The sequence below is a fragment of the Sinohyriopsis cumingii genome, chromosome 19, assembly GCF_028554795.1.
Source record: "Sinohyriopsis cumingii isolate HCF-2022 chromosome 19, ASM2855479v2, whole genome shotgun sequence".
Taxonomy (NCBI): Eukaryota; Metazoa; Mollusca; class Bivalvia; order Unionida; family Unionidae; genus Sinohyriopsis; species Sinohyriopsis cumingii.
This window is the reverse complement of record NC_142979.1, coordinates 18,896,620-18,922,755: the sequence shown is the minus strand read 5'-3', so window position 1 is coordinate 18,922,755 and position 26,136 is coordinate 18,896,620. Positions and strand designations below refer to the sequence as shown.

Sequence of the window (26,136 nt, the reverse complement as noted above, 5' to 3'; positions counted from 1 at the left end):
ACTAAGGAACACGCTTTGGCAATGGTGCAAGCTTCTTTCAAAGGATCGACCCCTCCGTGTTCCATGAACAGTTCTCGAAATTTTCCACAGCAACGTCGTAAAATGTCCACGTCGGAACGACAATACATTAACATTTCTTCCTGAAAGTCGAAGGGGTCGGAGGCATGAGCCTGGTACCAAGCGTAGAAAGCTTCTCGTTGTTCGGTACGCATGTTGTCGGGGTCGTAATAGTGAGCCTCAGGTAAATGGGGTAGAACGGCGTGTTGACTGTCTTCCGTATTGAAAAAGTGTGGAAAGTACCCTTTAGCCATTTCTGTCATTCCAAACGTTTTAGGCATTCGGCTCAAAGGCATGGCCAAGTAACTCATCGAATCTTTAAACTGCACTTGTCCTACTTGCATGAAAATGATTTTGGCTCCGTTCAAAGTCACTTTAGGACGTTCGGTGCCTTGTTCCGTATAGTATCTCAAAAGAAACTGTCCATCGTATCCGGAAAAATTGTGAGCCATCACTGTGGCATGACGATGACAATCTCCGTAACGTTCGATGTCCTCTTGGCTCCACGTCTTGTCGATGGGGTCTAAGACCCATTGGGCAAAATCGGCTAACGTGTTCGGTCCTCGAAAGATTTTTTCACGCCCTCCGGGAATCTTACTGCAGTGAGGGCAATGACTGAAGATAGGTTCCTGAATACACTTCTCGCACGCTCGATGAGCCACGCAGAAATTAGGAATGTGAATACCGGTCTCTTGCATGCATTCGAAATCGAAAAAGATGAAATTGCCTTTCTTCTTGTGACCGTCCTCTTTCTCTGGTGGGGGTTGGTATTTTTGCACGTAGCATTCGTGTTCCAAGTCCACGATGTGGTGACAAATGTGACATTTTTTCTTTCCTGAATATACGTGTGCCTTGGCATTATTGATACGTAGGCCTTGTCCACACGTAGGGCACAATCTCAGCAGTTGACAAGCACATTTCTGCTGTGAACCTTGCGTCTTCAGATGTTGTTGGTAACAGACAGGGCTGACAAACGTGCGCAGACAAGCAGGACAATGCAATGGTTTTTGCCCTTCGCTCAGACAGGGTGGAGAGGCCAAACATCCTGAGCATTTCGATCTGCAATGCTTGTGTTGCTCTCGATTATTATAGCCATAGTCACATTTCTCACAGTAATATTTGTATCCCAGGAATCCGGGGATAGTGGTAATGGTATCGAAATGGTCATCGTGATGATAAAGGTGAATGTATTTTCCATCCTTAAAGTCTTTCCCTCGAAACAACAGAGGCCCGCGCACTTCTTGAGGGTGCATTTTCAAGGTGTAGAATGAAGCTAGGACATCTTGCAATGTTTGCATTTCAGGAATACCGCAGGGTGTGTCTTTGGACAGGCCAGCTTGTTGTAACAGGAGTTCTGCTTCACTTCGTTGTTTGGCTCGGTTCGATTTTCGAATGTTCTCCCAGGCTCTTTTCCATTCTACCTTGTCGTTCTTGCTGGCATAGGTTCGTCCCACCACGATAGCCCTGGCTAAACACATCTGGTCTTGAGGGTTGTGAATTTGGACGAGGCTCGTTTTGGTGATGCGAAGGTCGTTCACCAATAACACCTTATTGCGTTGTCCGGTCCCTTGAGGAGGAGAGACGTGGGTCATGTCGAGTGTGGCTTTTCCATCGGTGATGTCAAATTGGTCATTGGATTGTTGTACGTGTTGAATCTTGTCCATGACTTTGGAAGCAGTCAATTCTGCAGGGGTGCTAAACTCGATCCAAACAGGGGATTTCAAACCGTCGTGTTGTATGGAAAGTCTCAAGCGATCGTCTTCTTTGGGTTGACATTGTCGCTTGAGTGTGGTGAGCAAAGAATCCCACCCACACCCCGGTGATGAACCCTTCTGCTTTCTCTAACGGTACTTCGGCCTTGAAATCTTTAAACTTCACCGTGTATTTGTAAGCCGTGGTTCTAAATTTTCTAGAGGAGCACTTTTCCGTCTCTCGAATGGAATAGTACTTTTCAGGGTTGACTGAGCGTGGTGAACTTTGTTTAGAGGGTTCGGATTCTGTTCACTCATGTCCTCTTCAAAATCACTGGCATGAATTTGTGCCAAGACTTCAGCCCTGGTACGAGGCGATAGATCGCGTTTCTGCCTCTTACTTTCTTCTTCTTTCTTCTCAAATGAATCGGATCGTTTCATCTTGAGTGAAAAACGTCAAATGAATCAAGTTTAAACACCATGGACTAATTTATAGTCCTGGCAGACCAGCGTATATAAAAGGGTGTGTGTCTTGTCCTTTCACTATTCATTTCACTCTCAAACCGAGCACAACGATGGAAGAGACTACCCAGATGGAACGTTTCATCAGAGCTTTGCGAGGGGTCATTAGAAAATTCTCTTCAGACCAGCCTTTCCTTCCTTTCGAGATAAAAGTGAAGATACTTGCTATATCTGTCAGAAGAAAGGGCATTGGTCTTCAGAGTGTCCAGACCGTCAAAAAAGAAAAAAAAGGGGCTAGAAAAGACAAAAGTCAAGATACCTGTTATTAATTTCAAGAAAAAGGACATTGGTCTCCAGATTGCCCAAAAAAGAAACAAGAGGAGTCAGAAGAAAAGCGGGATTCTTCAGAAGAAGAGAGGGATTCTTCAGAGGAAGAAAGCAGCCAGGTAAAGAAAAAGAAACAGGAGAAGAAAAGAAGAAGGGAAGAAAGCGATGAGGAAGAGGAGGAGGAAAAGACTGTGACGGTGAAGAAATTTAAAAAACAGAGACTAAACAGTGAGACAGAAGAATTGTATGAACTTTTTAAAGTGCTCTGTTGTGAATTGTGAATTGGATTGTAACTATTGATAAAAGAATACATTAATTATATAAGGTAAGTGTCTTTGGGTTTTGATTTTAAAAGAACGTACACTCACGCACTCATATACACGTACTATAGGGGTAAAATGGTTTTTTTTTTTTTGTTTTTTTTTTGTTGAGTTATTGGCAATTGAAAGTATATCTCTTTTCGAGAGAAGTGGGTGGCCCTGAAAACGGCCTTTGGTTTTTGGTGTAGGGGTGAGTTTAAGCAATCAACTTTAACTGCCTTAAGCCTTTCCCACGGCCAAGGCCTACTTCTGATGATGATGATTGGGTTGAAATCACTAAGGGTGGTATGGTAGGCTTAGTCACAGGGTTGGCGTGTTTAGCTTCGGTCGTGATAAAGAAGTCTGATACATTTGTTTCAGACTTCTTAACTCCGCTAAAATGTCTAACAGTACCGTGACCGTTTGATTTTCACCCTCTTGTTTCTTTGCTGCTGCTTCTTGTTGTTGTTGTTGTTGTTTTCTTACCTCTTCTTGCTGTTGTTGCTGCAAAAGAAAAGCTTGTTCCGCTTCCTTTTGTCGTTGTATAAATTTCTCCAATTCTTCTTTCTGTCTCTGTCTAAAATTCTCCACGTGTGGTAATGAAGGTGACGAAGGTTCCGGAACAAATTCTTGCGAGGTAAGAAAATCCACAAAATCCCAATTCACCTCTTCTGAAAGTAAGTCCGGGTTCCCTTGGGTGGTCTCCACTGCTGGTGCACCCCAATGAATCGTTTTCTGAATTTCCGTCATGTTGAATCACTGTCGCATGGATTGACACCGCACAGGCGCTAGCGAATCTATATAGACCACGTGACGTCACAGACTGTTCTCTTCGGATTGGATGCGGACTGACTGAATTTTGTAACGCGTGTTTGGATTGGTCAATGAACTCAATCCGTTTCAATCCTTCCTCTACATATAAATAAGCGCAGTTCACTGCATTGATTCACCTGTTCTCGGCGCCTCAAGATGTGGACCACAGTCGAATCATCCACCCTTGTGTCTTCAATGATGTTTAGGACGGACATGCTAATGTATGTCCGATCCAAGTGGACCGTTGTCCACAAGTCAGACACCAGTCTGTGGATACGAAGAGTCTATGTGGAAAGACAAGGTTGCCTCAAGAGGACTCTGATTTATGGCCCTACACTAAGACGCAGCTTGAGGACAAGAAGATGCCGCAGATGCCATTTATGTTAAGGGAATATTAACATAAATCCAAAGGCCCTTTTCAGGGCCACTCAAAAAGAGATTGACTTTCCATTGCCTACCCCTTTTTTATTTTTTATTTTACTTAAAAATCCCATGTTCAATTCCCTTTGTCCCTAGAATGGATATTTTTTTCTCCCATGTTCAATTCCCTTTGTCCCTAGAATGGATATTTTTTTCTCCCATGTTCAATTCCCTTTGTCCCTAGAATGGATATTTTTTTCTCCCATGTTAAATTCCCTTGTCCCCAGAGTCGATATTTTTTCTCCCATGTTCAATTTTACATAGTCCCCAGAGTGGATATTGCCTTTTTAACATGGAACTCCCCTAGTCCCTAGACCGTCCCACCTTACTACTAACATAATACATAGCTAATATTTATCTATAAGTGTGGACGAAATATTCAGATCATTGTTAATTTAAATATGTTTACCTAACTTTGAGTTAAAATATACAGCTTTGATTCTGAACTCAGAAACTTCTAGAATGGAAGTATCCATTAAGTGACATAGTATTTTCAGAAAAGATTAAGTGCGACCTTGGTCAAGAGAGGGGTATACAATCTTGTTGAGGGTTGATCAAAAACAAAAACCCGGATTGAAATCACCATACTGGTACTCGCCAAACATGAAAAGAGTAACCAGAGAGATCTGAACGAAATTATCACAGGTCCTGAAACAGGGATTTTCATTTCTGAACCCGACTTAAGAGGAAATACTTAAGATTGGGTCAGAGAAAACGAGCTGATACCGCAAACTGATCCACGTAGTCGGATGTCAAGAAAGTTTCAAAGGCATCAACATTCGATGCAGAATACAAAATGGCATTTAATAACTGAATAATCAGACTGAAAAATTTATATAGGTGCATGAGGAGTACTTTGAAGGGATGCGATGGCGTACTGTTTACTAATAAAGAACTTTGTTGTACGGCGCAATCATATTCGGAACTCATTACATACCGCTGGTACAGAAACAGTCTTAACAGTTGTGTAGATTAGTCCGTAACGGGGCGCTCTAAAGATATTACGTACTTTTGAGAGAGTGATTGGTGTAAGGTGAAGTTGTTTGCATATGTAGCATGCACAATGCAACTAATGTTGGCATAACTCTATGCTACTTTCATGTACTGTGGGTGAAATTTACATATTGTTCTTGTGCAAAATGTAAAAGATTTTAGCACACAGCTGACTAAAATGGCTGCTCTCATGATCTCGAAAAAAATCAGCCTGAATTAGTCTGAAGTAGAGTAACTTTAGCACATTTTACAAGAGGAGAAACGAATTTTGCCAGAGTATACAATACCAGCTTTTGAAAGTGTAATGCATTACAAAATATATACAAAGTATAGCAAAAGTGATCGGCTCGTTCTTTTATTATTTGCTATTGAAGTTCAAGAAGTTAAAATGACCAAGCAGAGCTAGCTGTGTTTTGATAGGTCCACATCTGAAGTAGGACCAAGATTTATACTCATTAACTCAAATTACACTCATCAATCAATCATGCGCCAAAATAAGTGATTAAAAGTTATTTAAACAATATCAAATATTTTTTTAAAGCTAAGATAACCAGTGAGGAAAATCTGGGAACTTCTGTTTCTTTCAAATCTAATCGTGTGCAAAATACGAAACTGTGGAGCGCCACCTTTAGGACTTGTTTTTGTATCTTTCTGTGTATGCGCATGCACATGAACATGTAAAAGCTTCCAAAGACTGGAGCAAGTTGGATAACTCTTTTAATTACAAATTCAGTAAATGAAGGCACATTATTTTTTTCTGATAATATTTCCTAGGATTGATAAGGAACCATTTCAACAAGCAATACAAACATTTGATAATGACTCATTGTCAATATTACATTTCTTCATAATATAAACGTCACTACAAGTCTCATCAACCATAACAAAAGTAACTAATTCCGAAATATACAAATAAAATACTTATATTCATAAAATTTATGTTTTCCCTGTATAATTTCAACAATTAAAAGTTGCCTGCATTTTGTTTAGGAGGCAAGTTAGTTTTTGATCACGTTGCCCATGTATTTGTTGAATCCTTCGGTTTGAAAATGCAGATAAAAATCTAGCAACATTGTGTGAAAGTAATACAGTCAGCAGCAAAGGATCATAATTATTAAGGACAGAATGGGCTTTGTGAAGTTCCTGACAGGAAATTGTGACCCCAGACTAAGAGTTCTTTTTCTTCTTCTAAAATTGTAAACGAATAGCACATTTGATAACTGTACACGCTGTGGATACAATGACTACGCGTGGAATACGCTCAAATGCGTTTCAATCACCTGGCTAAATGTCCGCCCAAGGTAAATTTTACTTATTTTCTACTTTAAGTTTCATATTTTACAAAAAGGTTTTGCCCACGAAGCATATTATTTACTCTCATCTCCAAAAGAAATCATTCACTTGTGTTAAGTACGTTGTGTTATTTTCAATATTACTTTCGTCACAATGTGCCTAGTGTATGCAAGAATTTTACCGAATTCTTTATTTCATGTACATCAATGACTAACGCACCTGTTTAATGGCAGATCAGACTGTAAATAGTAAAAATAATTATAGCTTCCTGGATATCTTGTTTTGCATTTCACTTGCTTGCATTTCACGAACCACATTGTAAAAATGTTTTGAAATTACGATGGGCAATGCGATTGATTAAGCTGGGAATACAATAAATTAGCGATTTCTGAATTGTGTTTATAGGTATATTTCACACTCTCCTTTTAAACATTCTTTTTGATTATATAAAATGCGTCAAAATAAAAAAATAAAAAAATACAGTAAACGAAATTCAAAAACAAAAAACAAAAACCAAGCAAATACTCGAAGAATCCAGAGTTATCCAGAAAGGCGAGTCAAAGGGGTGATAGCAAAGGTATGGATAACATCAAAGACACAAGAATGAAACTCGAAAATAGCAAAACCCGTTTGTGCTAACAAAAAATATTAAGTTCAACAAGAATTTACGAGCGAATGATGCCGGTAAGTGCAACAAATTGACGGAGTGACTGAGCCAAGCTTCATTTTAAATTATGAAAAGAGTTTCAGGAATCATTTAATCAGTTATTAGGCATCAATAGAGGCATCTTCAAAGAAGTTTATCGAAAGTTTGGAAAAATTGAAGAGTGTCTGAAATGCATTAAAACACTTAAATCGCTTTTGATCGTATTCCCAGCATAACTGAATTAATTGCCCTACTAATGCCTAACATTTGACGTTATCGTTAACGAAAAGCAATAAAGCTTGAAAGTAATAAGAAAAAAAGGACAGAGTATCCTACGGAAAACACTCTTTATTAATCTGTTCAAAAATGGAGAAAATTGCGACAGTCTCTAATTTATATATTTTAAATCAGAAATTATATCAAATGTTGAAAGCAGGCCATATTCTTATGCATACAAGGCGCAAAGAATCCAAATGAAAAGACCACAACCTATTTATCGCAAGCGACTTCTACCCGAGGCCAGAGTGATTGTAGTATATTTACATCGATCGTAGTGTTTTGTGGACTACGGTGATTGTAGTGATTTGTGGACTAAAGTGATTGTAGTGTTTTGTGGACTACGGTGATTGTAGTTGTTTTGTGGACTAAAGTGATTCTAGTGTTTTTTGGACTACAGTGATTGTAGTGAATTGTGGACTACGGTGATTGCAGTGTTTTGTGGACCACAGTGATTGTAGTGTTTTGTGGACAACGGTGATTGTAGTTGTTTTGTGGACTAAAGTGATTCTAGTGTTTTGTGGACTACAGTGATTGTAATGTTTTGTGGACTACGGTGATGTAATGTTTTTTGGACTACAGTGATTGTAGTGTTTTGTGGACTACGGTGATTGTAGTGAATTGTGGACTACGGTGAATGTAGCATTTTATGGACTACGGTGATTGTAGAGTTGTCTGGACTACAGTTTATCCTTAAAGTATTAATAGATCAGGCAAAATAACATTATACTAGTATTTACAACATATCTGGAATGTATTCTGCGCGTAATTACACGCGTATTTTCCACGTACTCCGAGCGTTGTCAGTGTTTCTTCAGTGTGTACAATTATATCCCCTGAATACAGTCGCTTATTTTTCTCACATTCCTACAACAATTAATTGATCCAGATTATTATGGCGGAGAAACTACAAACATCAGCATTTGGATCAAAGGCAAGCAGATATCAATTTCATTTCATCGGATGCATTCGTATGGCTTGGGCACGTGTCACATGTGCAAACAATATCAAAGATATCTAGGAATGACAGTGATTGCTTGCCAGTACATTTTGGTTTGCAAAGCATTAGGTCAAGTTTCATATTTCAACCAAATATCACCGACATGAATCCACTAAGGTAGACAGTTTCACAAGAAATTAAAGTTAATATTTATATGCTGGTAGCATAATATTCAACCTACAACACTTGCCAACAAGGAGACGTGCAACATGCACTGTTCATTATAAACTGCTCTCTCTCTCTCTCTGGTAAAAATGTAACAAGTACAAACACGCTCGATTTCGACCAAGTTCCAGAATGTCTTCCAAAGTTGAAAATTGTTGGCTCTTAATCATTTACAACAATGTTACGCATATACGTACGTACGTACGTCCATGCATGCATGCATACATACAAACACACACACACACACACACACACACACACATATATATATATATATATATATATATATATATATATATATATATATATATATATATATATATATATATATATATATATGAGATCAAACCCTAATAAAATAGTCATGATTTCGTTCAAGATTTCACGGCGTACCACCAGGCGTACAATTAAATTTTCTAATCGTGTTTAAGTTAAAAAGAAGTATTGTCTGGTTTTGCATAAATTGATTCAATTTAGTCGTTTGCATGCAATAAAGAGTACTGTTTTGAGTGGAAAAGTGATTGGACTGAAACTCCGCTAAATCCACCTCTGCGATCAACGTGGAAGAAAACTATTCTTAGCTAGGATTGCTGACACCGTCGTAACTACTCGCATATTGCCGTTATCCCGAGAAAAACTTTGAATGTTTAAGATAGGACATTGGCGAATGTCACATTATTTGTTAGTCAGAAGACTGCTTCCTTTTTATTTTTTGTCGTTTCATTGTTTGTTAGCCAGAAGACCGCTTCCTTTTTAGTTTTTGTCGTTTCACAAATACAACTGTGGTGGTTGTAGTACTAAGCTTGAGTTTTAAATATGTTGCCGTCCTCGGCTAACACCAGTTTAACAGAATGATTGCCTCTTCATACGTTAGATACAGGTCCGGATAACCCATTGGTCAATAAGGCTACAACCTTAGGCTCTCCTAATTTGAAGGCCCGCCTTAAGTCCTCCATTTTGAAGTAACACCTGGGCCTCTTAACCTCAGACCATTCACAACCTTAATTCGGCCCTGATTAGATATGCATATTCTAATTGCCCCTGACTGAATATGCAAATTCTAATTGACCCTGGTTGGATAGGCATATTCTGATTGCCTCTGATTGGATATGCATATTCTAGTTGACCCTGGTTTTGCTATGCATATTCTAATTGACCCTGATTGAATATGCAAATTATAACTAACTCTGGTTGGATATGCAAATTATAACTGACCCTGACTGTATATGCAAATTCTAACTGACCCTGGTTGGATATGCAAATTCGAATTGACCCTGGTTGGGTATGCATATTCTGATTGCCTCTGACTGGATATGCATATTCTTATTGACCCTGGTTGGATATGCATATTCTAATTGCCCCTGACTGGATATGCCTATTCTGATTGTCTCTAATTGGATATGCATATTCTAGTTACCCTGGTTTTGATATGCATGTTCTAATTGACTCTGATTGAATATGCAAATTGAAACTGACCCTGGTTGGATATGCAGATTCTAACTGACTCTTGACCCTGGTTGGATATGCAAATTTTAATTGCCCCTTGACCCTGGTTGGATATGTAAATTCTAATTGCCCCTGACTGGATATGTATATTCTGATTGTCTCTGACTGGATATGTATATTCTGTAACGGAAATGCTAGAGAAGTTGCGTTCGTCTACATCAAACACAGAAATTACACAAAGACGTTCAGATTTAGAAATTTCAGTACTTTAGTTGGTTAGATACATATGTAGCATTTTTATGCGAATTGGGCGGATAAGTTTTCGCAAATTATAAGACGGTTTTCTTTACCAAATTACTTTAAGATATGATGTGACAGACATTAGCGATAAACTCGTCTTAATCGCGCATATATAGATTAGGCACCGGAGCATGGAAGTAAAACTAATTTCATATTAATAAAAAATGTTTTCTATATCTGGTTGAATTCATAAAAACTTAACCATGCGTCGAATTCTTTTTCTGAATTTTCTAGGGCTGTTTCCTAAGTAAAAAATTAAACAGACAAAACGTCAGAAAATTCTTGGATATTTCTCCGAGACTGATGTTCAAGTGATTACTGAAAATGGTATTAATTCTCATATATTCACATAGCACGTCACAAGTACTTTTCCTTCTTTCCCATCTTTTACAGCATTTTGTATTTTTGTAAAACAATTTGCAACGTGTTAAATAATCAGAAAATGATTATATTACATTTATCCAAAGAAAGCCATACAGTCAGTTAAACACTACAGTATATTGAAACAAGGAGATATGACACTTTGAAATAAACTACTGTTAAAATCTCCATAGAGTTCTACCCATCGAACAGTCAAATTGCGGATATTCATACACCAGACTAAACTATGATGGAAATCGGCTTAAAGTGTAAACTATTTCTCGGCAAGAAGACACTAACAGTGGCGTAAACGGTAACATCATTATCATTATCTGTAATTGGATATAGCAGACGATCTTCATCCCGAATTTTACAATAAAATATATTAAGTTATCAACTGAAAATGTGAATAAGGTTTGCTATTATGAAGCTTCGTTTTTATTAAATTAAATTATTTTAACTTTAAATTATTTTAACTTTAGATTTTGTTCCCGCAGTCCGTATTTACTGTATTTACCGACCACCTACCTCCGTGTAAGTAGATCGACTGCGTACTTCGGTCATCAGACATTTTGGATGGACTGAATAAATGCCATTTGTTTAACAAAAATTTGGTGCACATAGAGTTCTACAACTTTCCCTCGACGAAATTTCTGCTATGTAACTTTTTGTGTAGGTGGATACGGATGCATTCCAATATCAGACTAAAACTTTAGGGTTATCGGTAAATGGTGCCATAACCAGTCTTGGCTGGCATAGCCAGTCAGAATTTCTGCAGATAAATGGGTTCTTAAACTAGAAACATGAGCTTTATAGACAGACGTTTCTTCACGAATTCAAACAACAGATTTGCTAGCATACGAAGTCAGTTATTGCAAAAAATTCCCTCTTTATTATGCTTCAATTCCGTTACATTTTATTTCAAACCTTTTAGAAGAACAATAAATCTGTCATTTAATATGAAAATATAAACATATTACCAAGAAGTTATTTGATAGCAAGATTTTCAAATACATGAAATATATAAGATACACGCGATGAAAGTAAACGATTTTCCAGAGTTTCAAATTTGACGCGCCGTATGCTGTAACTAATACTTCTACTACAGCCATACCACACATGGAAATTGTTCTGCAATCTGCTCCAACAATTGATATGGCTAGATTGAGACGGAAATGATATTATAACCGATTTCCGAGAAACTTTTTATAAAACTCTAGTTTTGCTCATAAATAGCATCCATCTGAATAAACTGAAATGAATAGGCCATCAAAATGGAGCTTACTTTCTTGGTAGATAATTTGCCTGTTACAAAAAGTTATTGGCACAGTCTTTGTCCACCATGCTACTACTATTACTCATAGGGCCGTCGTAAGGAACGTACGTTAAGGGCAACCGCTTATGGGAAGGGGGCTCCAGATCGTGAACCATGTTCTTTTTATTTTGTATTTTGCTGAAATAAACCTACGTTTTCCTTAAAATATATACATTTAGTTATAAGTTTCGAGACTATAAATACACAAAAAATAAACAGTATCCGGTGCTTTTCGAGGCAGAGGGGCACATAAGGCGACGCTCGCCCGGGGTTCTATTTGACCCGTGCAAAATTGCGCTGACTATTGTTGCTGGTGGTGCTGCTGCATCAACATTTTTTGGTGACGACGTAACAGCATTACGATGAACCAATTAGCAATAGTGTTAGTAACAGCAGCAGTAGTAGTAATATTAGTGGTACCAACAGAGTAACAGTAACAGCATATGGCCAAAATAAAAAAAACCCGCAAAAAGAGCGGAGTAAAGTACCCTGCAGATCTTTAAAAAGTCAACTTTTATTATAAAATCGTGTAAAGCTTGAATTATCACGTAAATCAATCCTTATTAACTTTATATTTCATTTTATCGGTTGAAAGTTTCTTATTTTCTTTTTTTGAGAACAATCGCCTGCAATAGAACGCATTGTATAGTTCTGCTAAGTTTTAACCAAAAGATGAAACTTGTGACGCAGTAACCAGTTTTCCAGCCGATGGATATTATTAGCACGAGTTCTAAAAATAGATTGTACACCTTGCTTGTTCGAAAACAGTAAAAAGTAATATATTCGTGAGTTGATTTGTAGAAAGGTTAATTGGTTATCGAATTTTTGTTTGCTGAATGTCCTTAATTTGTAGTTGAAAATATCCCTAATGTACAATATTGTTTTCGGAGCTACTCCTGATGTATAGGAACGATAAATTCGTACAGTTTAACAGACGTGCCAACGCAATGCAAGATTTATGACACTACTGTCTCGTAATAAACACATAGTTTTTACAACAAAGTTTTGACAGCTAACTAATTGACTCGCAAAGTCCGGAATACTTTTGCTAAATTGGGCTCTGGCATGTGTATTACTTGTGCACCACAGCTGCAGTTCTCCAAGGCAACGACGTGTGTGTCCAGCCCGAGAAAAAACATAATTACCCTATAAATTCTCTCAATGGGTAGATATCTACATCAAACATATCTACCAGCAATATTTATAACACTAATATAACCCAAACAATCTCTATTGATCACGTTCCGTGAAGCTTTAACTGACACGAAATTCAACAGAACAATTAGTCTGAAAGATCAAAATCTAATTTAGTCCACATCCTAAAAGAAATATGTGAAATGAATAAAATTTACAGAAATGTGATAAAATGAACGTTGCTAAATAAATTTGGTCTAAATAAGAAAATATGTGCCACACAATTTTATTGTTTCCATCATGTTTTTAGCGTCTTTAAAACTTGTTTAATATTTGAATAATTTTACATGAGGTGCACAAGATCGGTGGTTAGCATGCTGGTCTCCTACCAAGGAGTAACGGATTCGATTCCCAGACCAGGTTGGATCGATTGCCATGTTGTGTCCTTGAGCAAGATACTTGATTCTCGTTGCCCATCAAAATCACTAGACAGACACTTGAAAGAGGGTTTAGCCAAACCAAATCAGATATGTTACATTACAAAAAGGTACAATAATTTTTGTTTACAAATTATTCTGTCTGGTCAGGGTAGGTTTAATTTCTTGATATATGTCTATCACCTTGTGTTCTTATACAAAATTAATGAATCGGCTTGAATTTATGATAATTTTACGAAGTTGCATCGAGTTTCTATCTTCCTTACTCCAGACTGCCTTTTTGGGAAGACCTATTACACGGAGAAGGGTATCATTCTCATACAAACATCCCTTCCCCCCCGACCATATCCCCCCAGACCATATCCCAGTAATCAATATTAGGATCTAAATATGCGAAGCAAATTGTAAGACATAATGTTCTCGACTTTTGAATTGCTCTTGTACTAAACAATTCACCAACAGTGTATATGCATTTAGTTAACACAATGGCCGCTTTATGAAACGATGTATATCACCTCTCCAGTTCAAGATTTCTTGAGCGATGTCAGCTTCCTTTTAGGAATGAAAAAAAATCTCTTCAAACTCCTGCCTCATCCCTTAACCCGTGAAGCCAACCGACAGATTCCAAATCGCCAGATAGCTTACAAACCAAATTGACAAAACTAACTTTAACCCTCTCTAAATCACCAGCCAAACAGGTAAGTTGAAAAGGATGACATTATGTTTAAACTATTACTATTTAATTTCCCGGGGGCCCCGAGTGGCTGAGTGGTCTAAAGCGCTCTTCGTTACTGATCACTGCCATCTCACCTCTGTCTGCGTGGGTTCGAGTCTAGGATTCGGCCAATGTGGGTATGTGAGAAAGCTTGCCAGTAGCTTCTCGTGGGTCGTTGGTTCTTCCCGGGGTTTTCCTGGGTTCTTCCTCCACCATTAATACTGGCCGCCATGCATAGCCTATCGTGTGCTGGAAAATGGCGTTAAACCCAACAACAACAACAATTTAATTTCCTTATGGTATTAGCCTCCATAAAGGAATAAGTATACTTTGAATTTTTACCAGGTATTGATAGTTAGGGACGGACTATATAATGTTCAGACGAAGATTCTTCATTTATATCCAGAATTTTTTTTGTTTGGCGTATTTAGATTTATACAAATCAGAACAAGAGTACCTTTTCTCAAGCTATGTGAGGGTCACATACCCCCTCCCCCAGATCCCTCAGAAAAGTCAATGGTCGGTCCATTACCTTACTGATATTTTACTTCGGGAACATCATTAGGATGATGATGGTTTTGACGTTTATGCAAATGATGATGATAGTAATATCAAATTGTAATTGCGTTGTCGACTCATCCTGCGATAATTTCTCAACGTCGACTCGTGGTCATGTTTTCTCTCCCATATATTGATTGTTGACTTGTACATCTGGGGTATACCCGGATGTAATACACGACGTCACGACATCTTTTCCTAAAGTGGCAATAACATGTTTTCGTTTATTAACCACGTGGCAGGGAAAATGGCAACGACCGAGTCATTAACCTCATCGACTATCTCAGTAACCCGTACAGGAAACACCAGAATGCGATGCTGACATCACAGACATAAATAAATGAAGTGATCAGCTAGCTGTTTATCGAGGAAACTTGGGAATGTGGCTTGCACATGGGTAATTATTTCATGCTTGGGTGACTCTGTACTTAGTAAAATCTTCGAGAATATGGTCTTATTTTCAATGACACTTCTTCAAAACGTGACAAATTTATAGCACCGAGTTGTTCAAATCTGTCTGCAAAACTTTTTCTTCTAACTTTCCATGTCAATTCTCATAGTTTACGTTCGTTCGTTACCAAAGGCGTTGATACTACCATCACGTGACAGTTTTATAAGCACGCTCAGTCCGTCACGTGACAGTCTTTCGGCGTCATCACGCAGATTACCGTCGAGAAGCAGCGGGTCAATAAACTGAATGGTATTAAGCTGCCCTTCAAATCGCACAGCCCTTGTATTCCTAGGAATGCACAAGAAGAATTCAGGACAATAACGTATATGTTCTTAGACACTTAACGGAGATCTCGGTATTCCTGCAGAGAGAATATTTGTCTGCAATTCCCATTCCATTCCTGATAATGTTATAACACTGCTTATAAATGAACTGCAAAGCACGAGCTTTTGTGAGCAAAATTTCCAAGCTCTTTTTCTGTCTTCAGTGGAACATCTTAAGGTGTTTCCCTACTTTCCTTTAATATGTTTTGTTTTGATTTAAAAAAATACAAACATTTCATTGTACTGCCCCCAAAATAAGGGTAGGTTTTTTATACAAAATATTTTTATTTGATTTATTATTGCATATCGTTCGGTGTGTTTAAGATCCCCCCCCCCCATCATCATCTTCATCATGATGTATGTCTTTTTATATAAATGGATTGCAGAATTTTTTTTATCAAGCACTTTCAATTACGTACATTTGCCACCACATTTGTTCACACACATAACTTAAAAAATATAAGAACATAACTGATTCGAAATTTCCAAGCATTTCTCATCTTATAATAACACAAAAATGGAAAGAAAAAAAAACGTGACGATCAAATTTATAAATTTAAGCAAAGGACTAAGTTCACTTTTGAGAAAAATAGGACTTACGTCAGATTTTAATGATATTACTCAGAAGCTGTCCACAGTATTGATACTTCATAGCACAGTATACTTCATAGCACAGTTTTGACATGGGTATTAGTCTATACTGTGATATTAATACAAAATGATGATGACGTAACATACAACTGAAAACAATCAATTGCATGCATCGACGTTACACACACACACACATATATATATATCGTGTTCTATTCGAGTACTGCAGTGTATGCATTCACCTGGAACTAGAAGTTCAGAATCTCTTTTCTGTTTATATTTATCAAGACTGACATCTTTCTTATGACATATTATACTAAACTTGTATTAAATATGGCGAAGATTTTCATATTCGTTAAAAAGCTTTTAGTTTCAGATACAGTAAATACTTTATTTTATAGTTAAAAGCTATTTTCTTGGCGAAATTATTTAGTTTATGCAAAGATTTATGTTAGTAATGCAGGGTAGATAATTTCGCTCTCTTAAGATTAACTAAACATACCAAAATTACTATTTTAGAAAAATAGCAGTAATTATTCTTTACCCTCACATCGTAACTAGTCGCATCGAATCCGCCCTCATTATTACTGTAATAATTAGTTATCTTTATTAATGGCAGATTCATGCAATCAATGATAACAATCGTCCAAAAAATTGTATATTCGGGGCAAAAATTGTGTTCTTTAGCATCCCATTAACATTTCCGCACATGACGCTATGACGTCACACGTGCTTATGACGTAACAGGGTACCGACTTTGAACTTTTATCGGTATTGTAACTTTTTATAATATAGGTTAATCTATATATGGAAATGAGAACCTGATTTTAATATCGTTGAGGGTAAAACGAACCTAGTTCTTTGTTATTTGCACATACATGCGTAATATTATCATATGCGAACTGGATGGAAACGTTTCGCAAATAAAAGGACGGCTTTCTTTTTCAATCTAACATTGAGATGGGACCTTGGCTATCTAACTGCAAGGGGTTATAGTATACATTTCCTTTTACAAATGGACTGCACACAAGTATGATGAAATTCGTGTGTGTACGCATTTGTGCAAACATTTGTTCACGCACACAACCTTAAATAATAAAATAGCTGAGTTGAAAAATTCCAGTCATGTTTCAAACTTTTTTTGACACTGAATATAAGTTTTAGTCGCATGGAAAAATTAGTCTGCAATTTAAGAAGGTTTTAAAATTAGACTGTAATTTAAGAAGGTTTTGAAATTAGTCTGTAAGTTAAAGAGCTTTTAAAATTATTCTCTGATTTAAGAAGGTTTTATCAGGCATCATCCTGATGCATAAATAGTGCATGATTAAATTTTGCATGATCGAAAAATTAATTTTAATTTTATTTTTCCACATTAGCAAGAGGAAGCCCACAAATCCACCAGCACCCCCCCCCCCCAAAAAAAGAAAGAAATATTCGTAGAGGTTTAGCGAGAATTAAAATTATCAATCTCTCCATATATTAGAATAATTTCGGGGTATTATATTCAAATTTAAAGTAGACCATGATTCAGTTTTCAGCTCCGGTTAAACTCGATCTAAAATCGATCTTACAAATACCTGGCTCAAAACCATTAACACAGCCCGAGCAACTGTCTTCCTGTCTGACCCATTATGCTTTGGTTTTATTATCGGTATTATCACCATATCTTTTGTCAGTATATGTCTACACATTGCTTAAAAATGTAATCATGCGTTAGCTAGATTCCCGCTGCAATTTTTGGTAAATTGTTTAAATTTAAATTTTAAGTGCTTACACTACTAAACCAGACACTAATGGTACAGTCTGAGAAAATAAAACTGTTTTATGCTCTAGACGACGAAATGCACAAAATATATTTCTTGCTCTAGAGGATGAAGCACACAAAACATATATTTCTTGCTCTAGATGACGAAGTACACAAAACTATTTTTCTTGCTCGAGATGACGAAGTACACAAAACTATTTTTCTTGCTCTAGATGACGAAGTACAGAAAATGTATTTCTTGCTCTATATGACGAAGTACACAAAACTATTTTTCTTGCTCGAGATGACGAAGTACACAAAACTATTTTTCTTGCTCTAGATGACGAAGTACACAAAACTATTTTTCTTGCTCGAGATGACGAAGTACACAAAACTATTTTTCTTGCTCGAGATGACGAAGTACACAAAACTATTTTTCTTGCTCTAGATGACGAAGTAGATAAAACTATTGATCTTGCTCTAGATGACTAAGGACACAAAATATATTTCTTGCTCTAGATGACAAAGGACACAAAATATATTTCTTGCTCTAGATGACAAATACACAAAATATATTTCTTGCTCTAGATGACGAGTTACACAAAACTATTTTTCTTGTTCTAGATGACGAGTTACACAAAACTATTTTTCTTGCTCTAGATGACGAAGTACACAAAATATATTTCTTGCTCTAGATGACGAGTTACACAAAACTATTTTCCTTGCTCTAGATGACAAAGGACACAAAATATATTTCTTCCTCTAGATGACGAGGTACACAAAACTATTTTCTTGCTCTAGATGACAAAGGACACAAAATATATTTCTTCCTCTAGATGACGAAGTACACAAAACATATTTCTGGATCGAAATCAGCATATACTTTCTGAAAAATCAAAACAGTGATTCGCAACATTGTTCCGGAATAAACGTCACTAATGTCGCTTGCCTTCACAAACTATTTTTAAATACATTTTCCCATCAGACAGTCACCGTAAAAAGTGTGGATGTCTTGAAGAAAACATGAATTCGTGCTAATGTAAAGATAGAAACTATGCAGAAGCACGTATAAAAGCCCACCCCTACCCCCACCTCCCACAAAGATAAACAGTTCTTAAAGAAACAGTTCAGTGTTATTACAGCCAATGCCTTGCTCTTAAAGCATTTAGTAAGGTATACAATCTAAGACGTCACTTACACTCTTGAGGCATTTAGTAACTTATAAAATATACCAAATCACTCACTCTTGAGGCATTTAGTGCGGTATAAAATACACTACCTAACTCACGCTCTTGAGACATTTAGAGCAGTATAAAATACACTACCTCACTCACACTCTTGAGGCATTTAGTACGCTAAAAAATATGCTACCTCACTCACACTCTTGAGGCATTTAGTACCTTATAAAATATACCACATCACTCACTCTTGAGGCATTTAGTATGGTATAAAATGTAGCATCTCACTCACACTCGAGACTACAACTATGTTCAGTAAAATGTTTTTGTTTATTTTAATTTGCGGTCCGAGTGCAGTGCACCACGGTGTTTATCAGGGTGTACTGAAGTGAATAAAAAACACATATAGTTAAATAATATTAATCTTAATCTTATCGTGCACTTGAAGCGTGTAAGAAATGCGCGTTCTGTAAGTTTTATTAAAGATTCAACTTATTAATAAGATCACATCGGAACATAATTCGTGTCCGGCAACCCTCACATTGGATAAATTCCCCACTGGAAATATTTTTGTAACAGTCTTTGCATTGTCAAAATCATACATTGCTTACGGGTTTTTCTATGATACCTAACTTTGTACCTAGCCATCTACACTTGGCCTTAACATCTTCTTGAACAAGGTTAAAACACATGGCGATGAGAGAAAGACCAAATATAAGGTACATTGCACAGAGTACCAGTTTCTCCTCAGAATCCCACTTATCAGTGTCTGTTCCTGGCACCACATCACCGAACCCAATAGTACTGAGAGTTATAAAGCAAAAGTATGTTCCTGTTATGAAATCCCAGCTCTCCCATTTGGAGAACATTAATGTCCCTAGCAGTATATAGCCAGTCATCAACAAGATACACAGTGACGTTGGCACGTGAACCACCTCCTCTATCTTTTCCTCTTCCCGCATGACCATTCGTTCCTCCTCCATGGAGATTCCTCTCTCCGGATCCGGAAGCTTTCTCCGAGCAGGCCTAAACAAGATGCAGCAAAGCCCACAACACACTCTACCATACAGCCACCGGAAACCTTGAGCCATGACGTCACCAATATTTGTAAGGCACAGTAAGGTTAGCGGTATGCCTAAAACTGCGTATGCTATCGTCACTATTCGTCCATAGTTTGTCTTTGGCGCCACATGACCATAACCTGAAAAATAAAACGAACAGAGTTGCAGACAGGAAAACAATCCCAGAAAATTGTCTTGCAGGTAATTATTAATACAAGACGTCGTCAACGAAATAGTTCCGGTTTGTGCGCTGTTAGATATTTATTTTTTATTTTTTCTTCTTCTTCTTTTCTCGCCCCAGTCGAAGAAAAGCTGATCCTAGCGTGTGTTATTGCCTCGCTTGCGCGTGTGTGTAAGTATGATATTGTGTAACTTCCCATTACACTGAATATAACAGCCTCAGAATATAGTTGCAATTGCTTTGAGAACAAGTACAAAGATTCTGGAATTTTAATCAAGAACCTCGGGTAAGGACTTATGGGTGATATTAATAGGAAGGCTGGGGAATGATTTAACTTAGCAAAGTACTGGAGCATGCTGCTTCGCTGAAAATATTTAGCACCAAGTTGGAATCATCAAGCCAAAGTCATTTTACCTAGAACAAATTGTGTATAATGTAATCACACTATCATGTCACCGGAAGTAAATTGATCTCCATTGATTTGCGCTTTTGAATGCTATATTTTATTTTGTATTACCTCTGAATGAAAAGTGAAGATGATATTTGTGAATATAAAAGGATATTGGGACATTTACATGCAGATATGAATTGCACTGACAAGCCTTAAGGGTTTTTCTTTCCGCTTTATCATTCATTTCTGCAGAATTGAGACTAAAGTATTTCATTTATGAGGATATCTTCAAGATTGTTTTAAATCATAAATGAATTAATGTGATTGTCTTTTACTGCTAAATATGTGCTGCATAGTTCACTCAGATTAAAAGACACGTGAGATCGTCTATCGCACACGAGTGCACTAGATGATATCATGTTATAATATCTATGTCATGAACGTCAGCAATATGCCTCCCTGCTTTAGTATCGACAAGAAGAAGAAAAAAATCAGCTTTTAATCAGGAGTCTTTTTTATCGGCAATATTTGGTAAACTAAATTATTTATGCTCTTTCTAACGACGTGAAAACTTTCAGGAAATACTGGGTGTTTCTATTTCAGTGATCGCCATCTTTTGTAATCATCATTTTTTGGTGGTTAAAATGAGAACAAACGTAATGCAGCATACGCATTGGCTTTGAACTGGACATTTTCACTTACGACATCAGAATTTATTGGCCGCAACTTGGCAGAGTCTCGTTCTTGCCTACAAAGTCAAACTTTCCTTAGCGCTTATGGTTGATTCTATCAAACATTCATGTGATCTATAGTCTCAGATATGGTTGTTAGTAGTACTTACAGATGAGTTAATTTTTTTCTATGAATAATTTTTAACTATAAGCATTGAAGTCGCTTTCAAACTTCATGTACGGCCGAAGCTCTTCAACTTTTGATCGGAGAAGAAAAGGATATAACACTCTACAATAAGAGTGTATATTTGCCAATTTGCCTTCCAAATTTAGGAGAATAGCAACAATTTACAATTATAGACTTTTTGCTGACTTGACTCCATTGTTTTCTTGAACTGTAAAATATGGTATTTGCGAGGTCAATATTTATATTTCACAGCTCGATCGTATAATGTGCTTAGTAAGCTTCGTGGTCTAAATATACTCCCTCACGAACACAATAGGCGGTTTTGAGGAACTAAAATGACTTTTAAGAAATCAAAACGTTTCATTATTGTTGATTATGCGTGGCCTTTTCAGTCAGTCAGAATTCATATTTTTTAAAATGAAAGTAGTAATTATTTATATTGCTCTCTCCAGAACTAGTGAAATATGTGATGTCTTCCAACGCGAAAGCGCAGACATTCTAGTATTTGTACAGTTATATTGGGGGTCAATGCGAGTTGTGTTACTCGTTGACGCATATTTTTCTCATAAAACGCACTTAAAAAATATGTAATGGAAATACAAAGGAATAAAAATCTTGTGTTATTTGAACTAAATAATCACGCAACAATTACAAACTAGTTCTAAGCATTGTAACAAGCATTTAGTTTGGTTACAATCACATCATGTGACGCAGAAAACTAGAAGTTATTAGTTCATAATAATTAAATTTTGTATCCACGCGCATGTTTAAAATATAGTTCTGTTTAGATACACCGGTGAAAATATCCGTAGCATATACGCATGTTGTATTACAAAAAAAACGTGGCAAACCTGGTGTTATGATTTGAATAGGTTTTCAGAAAGCCGTTGAGTCTTCGGTACGTCCAGTCATTCAGACACTACTTTTAGACTTTACAAATTTAGTTTGAATGCTAAAAATGTATACATATTTTCTATAATAACAGAAAATTAAGTGTAAGAGCAAAACAAAAATGGCAAAGTCTCATCCTACTTCATCAAAAAAAGAAATTGAATGCAGGCTAATCTGTCCGTTTGTTTTCATTATATATACAAAGAGATTTGCCCGTTACAGACAAAATATCCAAATATTAATAGTATAAACGTAAATAAATGAGATAATTTAATATCACAATATATCTCACTAACTTTGCATGGCAATGGACACCCTCACAAATCTGCATTTGATCTCATTTATCAGACTGCAGAGTTATCTGGGCTTGGTGCAAACATTATAAGGGCTCAAACAACTGTTTGCTTCGGAACAGGACAGAGTGCAATATCAGATATTGCTCAGAATATAATCTGGACTGGAACTCTGATGACTTTACGATTTTAGGCATAAACATTTCTTTTAATTCTTGTGCAAGAGAAAGCTAAACTATGAATACAGAATTAGTGAAATAAAACATAGACTGCTCCAATGGACGAGATCACGTACACCATGACAGTTATAAAAAAGTGTCGCACTTTATTGTATTCATACATCAAGCTTGAGATTGAGATAGTGTTTAAACTATTAGCCAATCAGAAATGACCTTTCAAATGTACCGTAATTTATGATTTGTTGAAGAAAACACGAGCAAGGTCAAACGTAAGAGTATTGTGATTTTCAGGTATGGATCTCACACTCAGACTCAAGAGTATTATGATTTTCAGGTATGGATCTCACACTCAGACTCAAGAGTATTATGATTTCGAGGTCTGCATCTGACACAAAGACTAAAGTTTATTATGATTTTCAGGTATGGACGTCAAACGTTCTTCCTCAATTTGAGATCTTATATCAAATTATCTTTATTACTGTGTGGTTTGATATTGTGAGTTTTTAACTGAATATTACCCAGGCGTCAGGGATTAAAATTCTTGATCTTTGAAGACAATCTGAGTATTTTTGCGGATTTGAAGAGTTCCTTAAACCGTTTTTTGAAGACCAAAAGAACTCCCAGATTTACAGTTTTAAAACTCAAGATTAACTGTTCATCCGTTGGATTATAAAAATGAAGGTATTGTCAGAGCCTAAACAGGACAATGAAACATCTGAATTGAGGACAGATCTGGAGATATTTTGTAAAAATGGATACATGTCTTTATTCTTAGGACACAGTGTTAGTGAGAATGATGCTTCACATTTTAACACTGAAATAAATTACAAAACAAAATAAGGGCGCATAAGCCTCGCTATTTTCCTTTTTAATAAGAAGTGGCACCTATGCGTGATTAAAATACCCCCAATGTTGGCCATTTGCACCTGTTTTCAAACAAAGCTTTGCACACCCCATCATGAATTTAGACCTGCAAATCTGACGACATACCGTAATATAAAAACATTTCTTGAATTTCATTTCACGCTCTCAAGAAACTGAGAGATGTGATACAAGCATGCCTCAATATCTCTCGAGACAGTTAATTCATTTGGGAACTTTAACACTGTCACCAACGACATGAGTCAGATTCATTGTACAAACAAAAAATAGCAGCCACGGTTTAAAATGCAGATCATACATGCTCTATTTTTATCAAACCCAAATTTCTGTCAGGGAGAATCGTTAGGTATTACCAGATAAAGTTTTGTACGCAATACTATTTAAGATAGCAATCACAAATCAGTCTCTATTTAAAGATATATTATTTCCTGATTATATGTTCTTTGGTTTCATGAACGCAAATGACGTAACTTGTCTAATTCAGTTTTCTTTAGACTGATAAGCAAGACGATATTCCTTGAAAACGAGTTAAAACTTTGCTTCAGTCGGAAACTTAATTCCACTCAGCACATTTTATCTACTCAACGTGTGTCAAGATATCTGGTTCCTATATTTACATTTTACTGTAAGACTGAATGGCATCTATCTTGAATTTTGTTGCAACTGCCATATATGTTTATTCTCGTGTGAACATGTGCCTGTGTGTGCGTGCGTGTGTGTGTGTGTGTGTGAGAGAGAGAGAGAGAGAGATGCACACAAAATAGCAAACGATTCCTTATATTTTATTGATATAATTGCATAATTTAATGTGTACGATGGATATGTAAATATAGAATGTTTAGTACATATTTAATTTTTCACGTCAACAATTATCTTTATTAGGAAATAAGATGATGACGATGACGAGCAATAGAAGAAAGTATTTTTGTTTCTATCGATAAATATATATTAATTTATAATCATCATCATCATCATCATCATCATTTCGAGGCAAGACGGCTAATCTTACGACGAACTTTAAAAAAGAAAAAAAACATTTATCAGGAGTTTAAATTCAGTTCCGTGGCTTATTCCCCAGAGAGCACATATACGTTGGGTCAGCATTGGCAGATAATCGCATGGTCGGCATTGGGAGTATAACGCTGGGCCAGCTTTGGACCATTCTTCGATTGCCGACATTGGAAAAGCATTAGATGGGCTAACGTTGTTCAATGGTTGTCATTCTTACGTTGGAAAAATACCAGTGGGGACAAAGTTGCCTGTGGTTGTAATTCTTACGTTGGAAATATACCAGTGGGGACAAAGTTGCCTGTGGTTCTAATTCTTACGTTGGAAAAATACCAGTGGGGACAAAGTTGACTGTGGTTGTAATTCTTACGTTGGAAAAATACCAGTGGGGACAAAGTTGCCTGTGGTTGTAATACACACGTTGGGATATATGTGCAAGCCAAACGTTGGATCAGGTTTTCCAAGTTGAATATCTTCGACCTATAAGACAAATCTTATGACGCCCCTTCAAACTGGATCTAAAGAATTTATACGTGAAGCAGAACGGTTCTATATGTTGTAGTTTGTTGTTATTATGTTGTTTTTGTTATATGAATCAGTTTTATATTGTATAATGTGATTAGATTTTTTGCATCCTTGGCACTGAAATTACAAAAATGTTTGTGGAAACAAGACGACGTGATATTTATTCAAACATAGCAGGAACAGGAGGGTTTAGCTTCATCGATTGTGAAGTAGTTTTGTAATTAAGTCTAAGTTTTGTTATTAAGCCAGTCTGGATAGAATCTTTCTGAAGCATATTACATACCTTAATGCATGTAAAATGTCACATGACATCTCTAATGCCTTTCTAACATCGTTATGTCCATTGGCTCTCAGTTGGGCCTACGTTGTATTGTGTAATTCTGTGAACTTTGAAGCCCATCGTAGATTGAAATTATATGGTTAAACTAAACTTTTGCAAAATAAATGTTATTCTCTGAGGATACGGGTGAACACAATTGTTGTGGAAGCAAGAAATTTCAACCTAGCGCGAAAAGTCTGAATCAGGGAGAACGTATCCACGACAAATACATTTTAAGTGTACTCTTTTGATTTGTAAACCAAAATATTTGCAAGCAGTTCGGTTCCTTCATTACAAGAGCTTGGCCAATATTTATAGGACGAGTCTTTTGTCTCGAACTCAAGAGTCAATCCTTTAAAATGTATCAATTTAAAGGAATTAAAAATGTCAAATTGCAAAGAAAAAAATTAAATCGCCATGCAGCAAAATATTAATGAAAATCCTGCAGGATGAAATAACTACTTCAAATCCATAGAATCAACGAGGATGAACACGTAGTGGTGGTGGTGGTTAAAATTTCCAAATCGGGTTCAGGTTTGTAATCCAAAATGTAA

General features: G+C 36.6%; 1 protein-coding gene across 1 annotated transcript in view; it reads right to left on the bottom strand.

Moving 5' to 3' along the window:
* Positions 1 to 5,762: 5,762 nt before the first annotated feature.
* Positions 5,763 to 26,136, bottom strand: part of LOC149775222 (uncharacterized) — a 147,852-nt gene continuing 127,478 nt past the window's right edge. Inside the window, exon 2 of the mRNA XM_089943720.1 lies at positions 5,763 to 20,195. Coding sequence (XP_089799846.1) covers positions 19,591 to 20,195 — 605 coding nt within the window. The 3' untranslated portion in view covers positions 5,763 to 19,590. The remainder of the gene's footprint in view (positions 20,196 to 26,136) is intronic.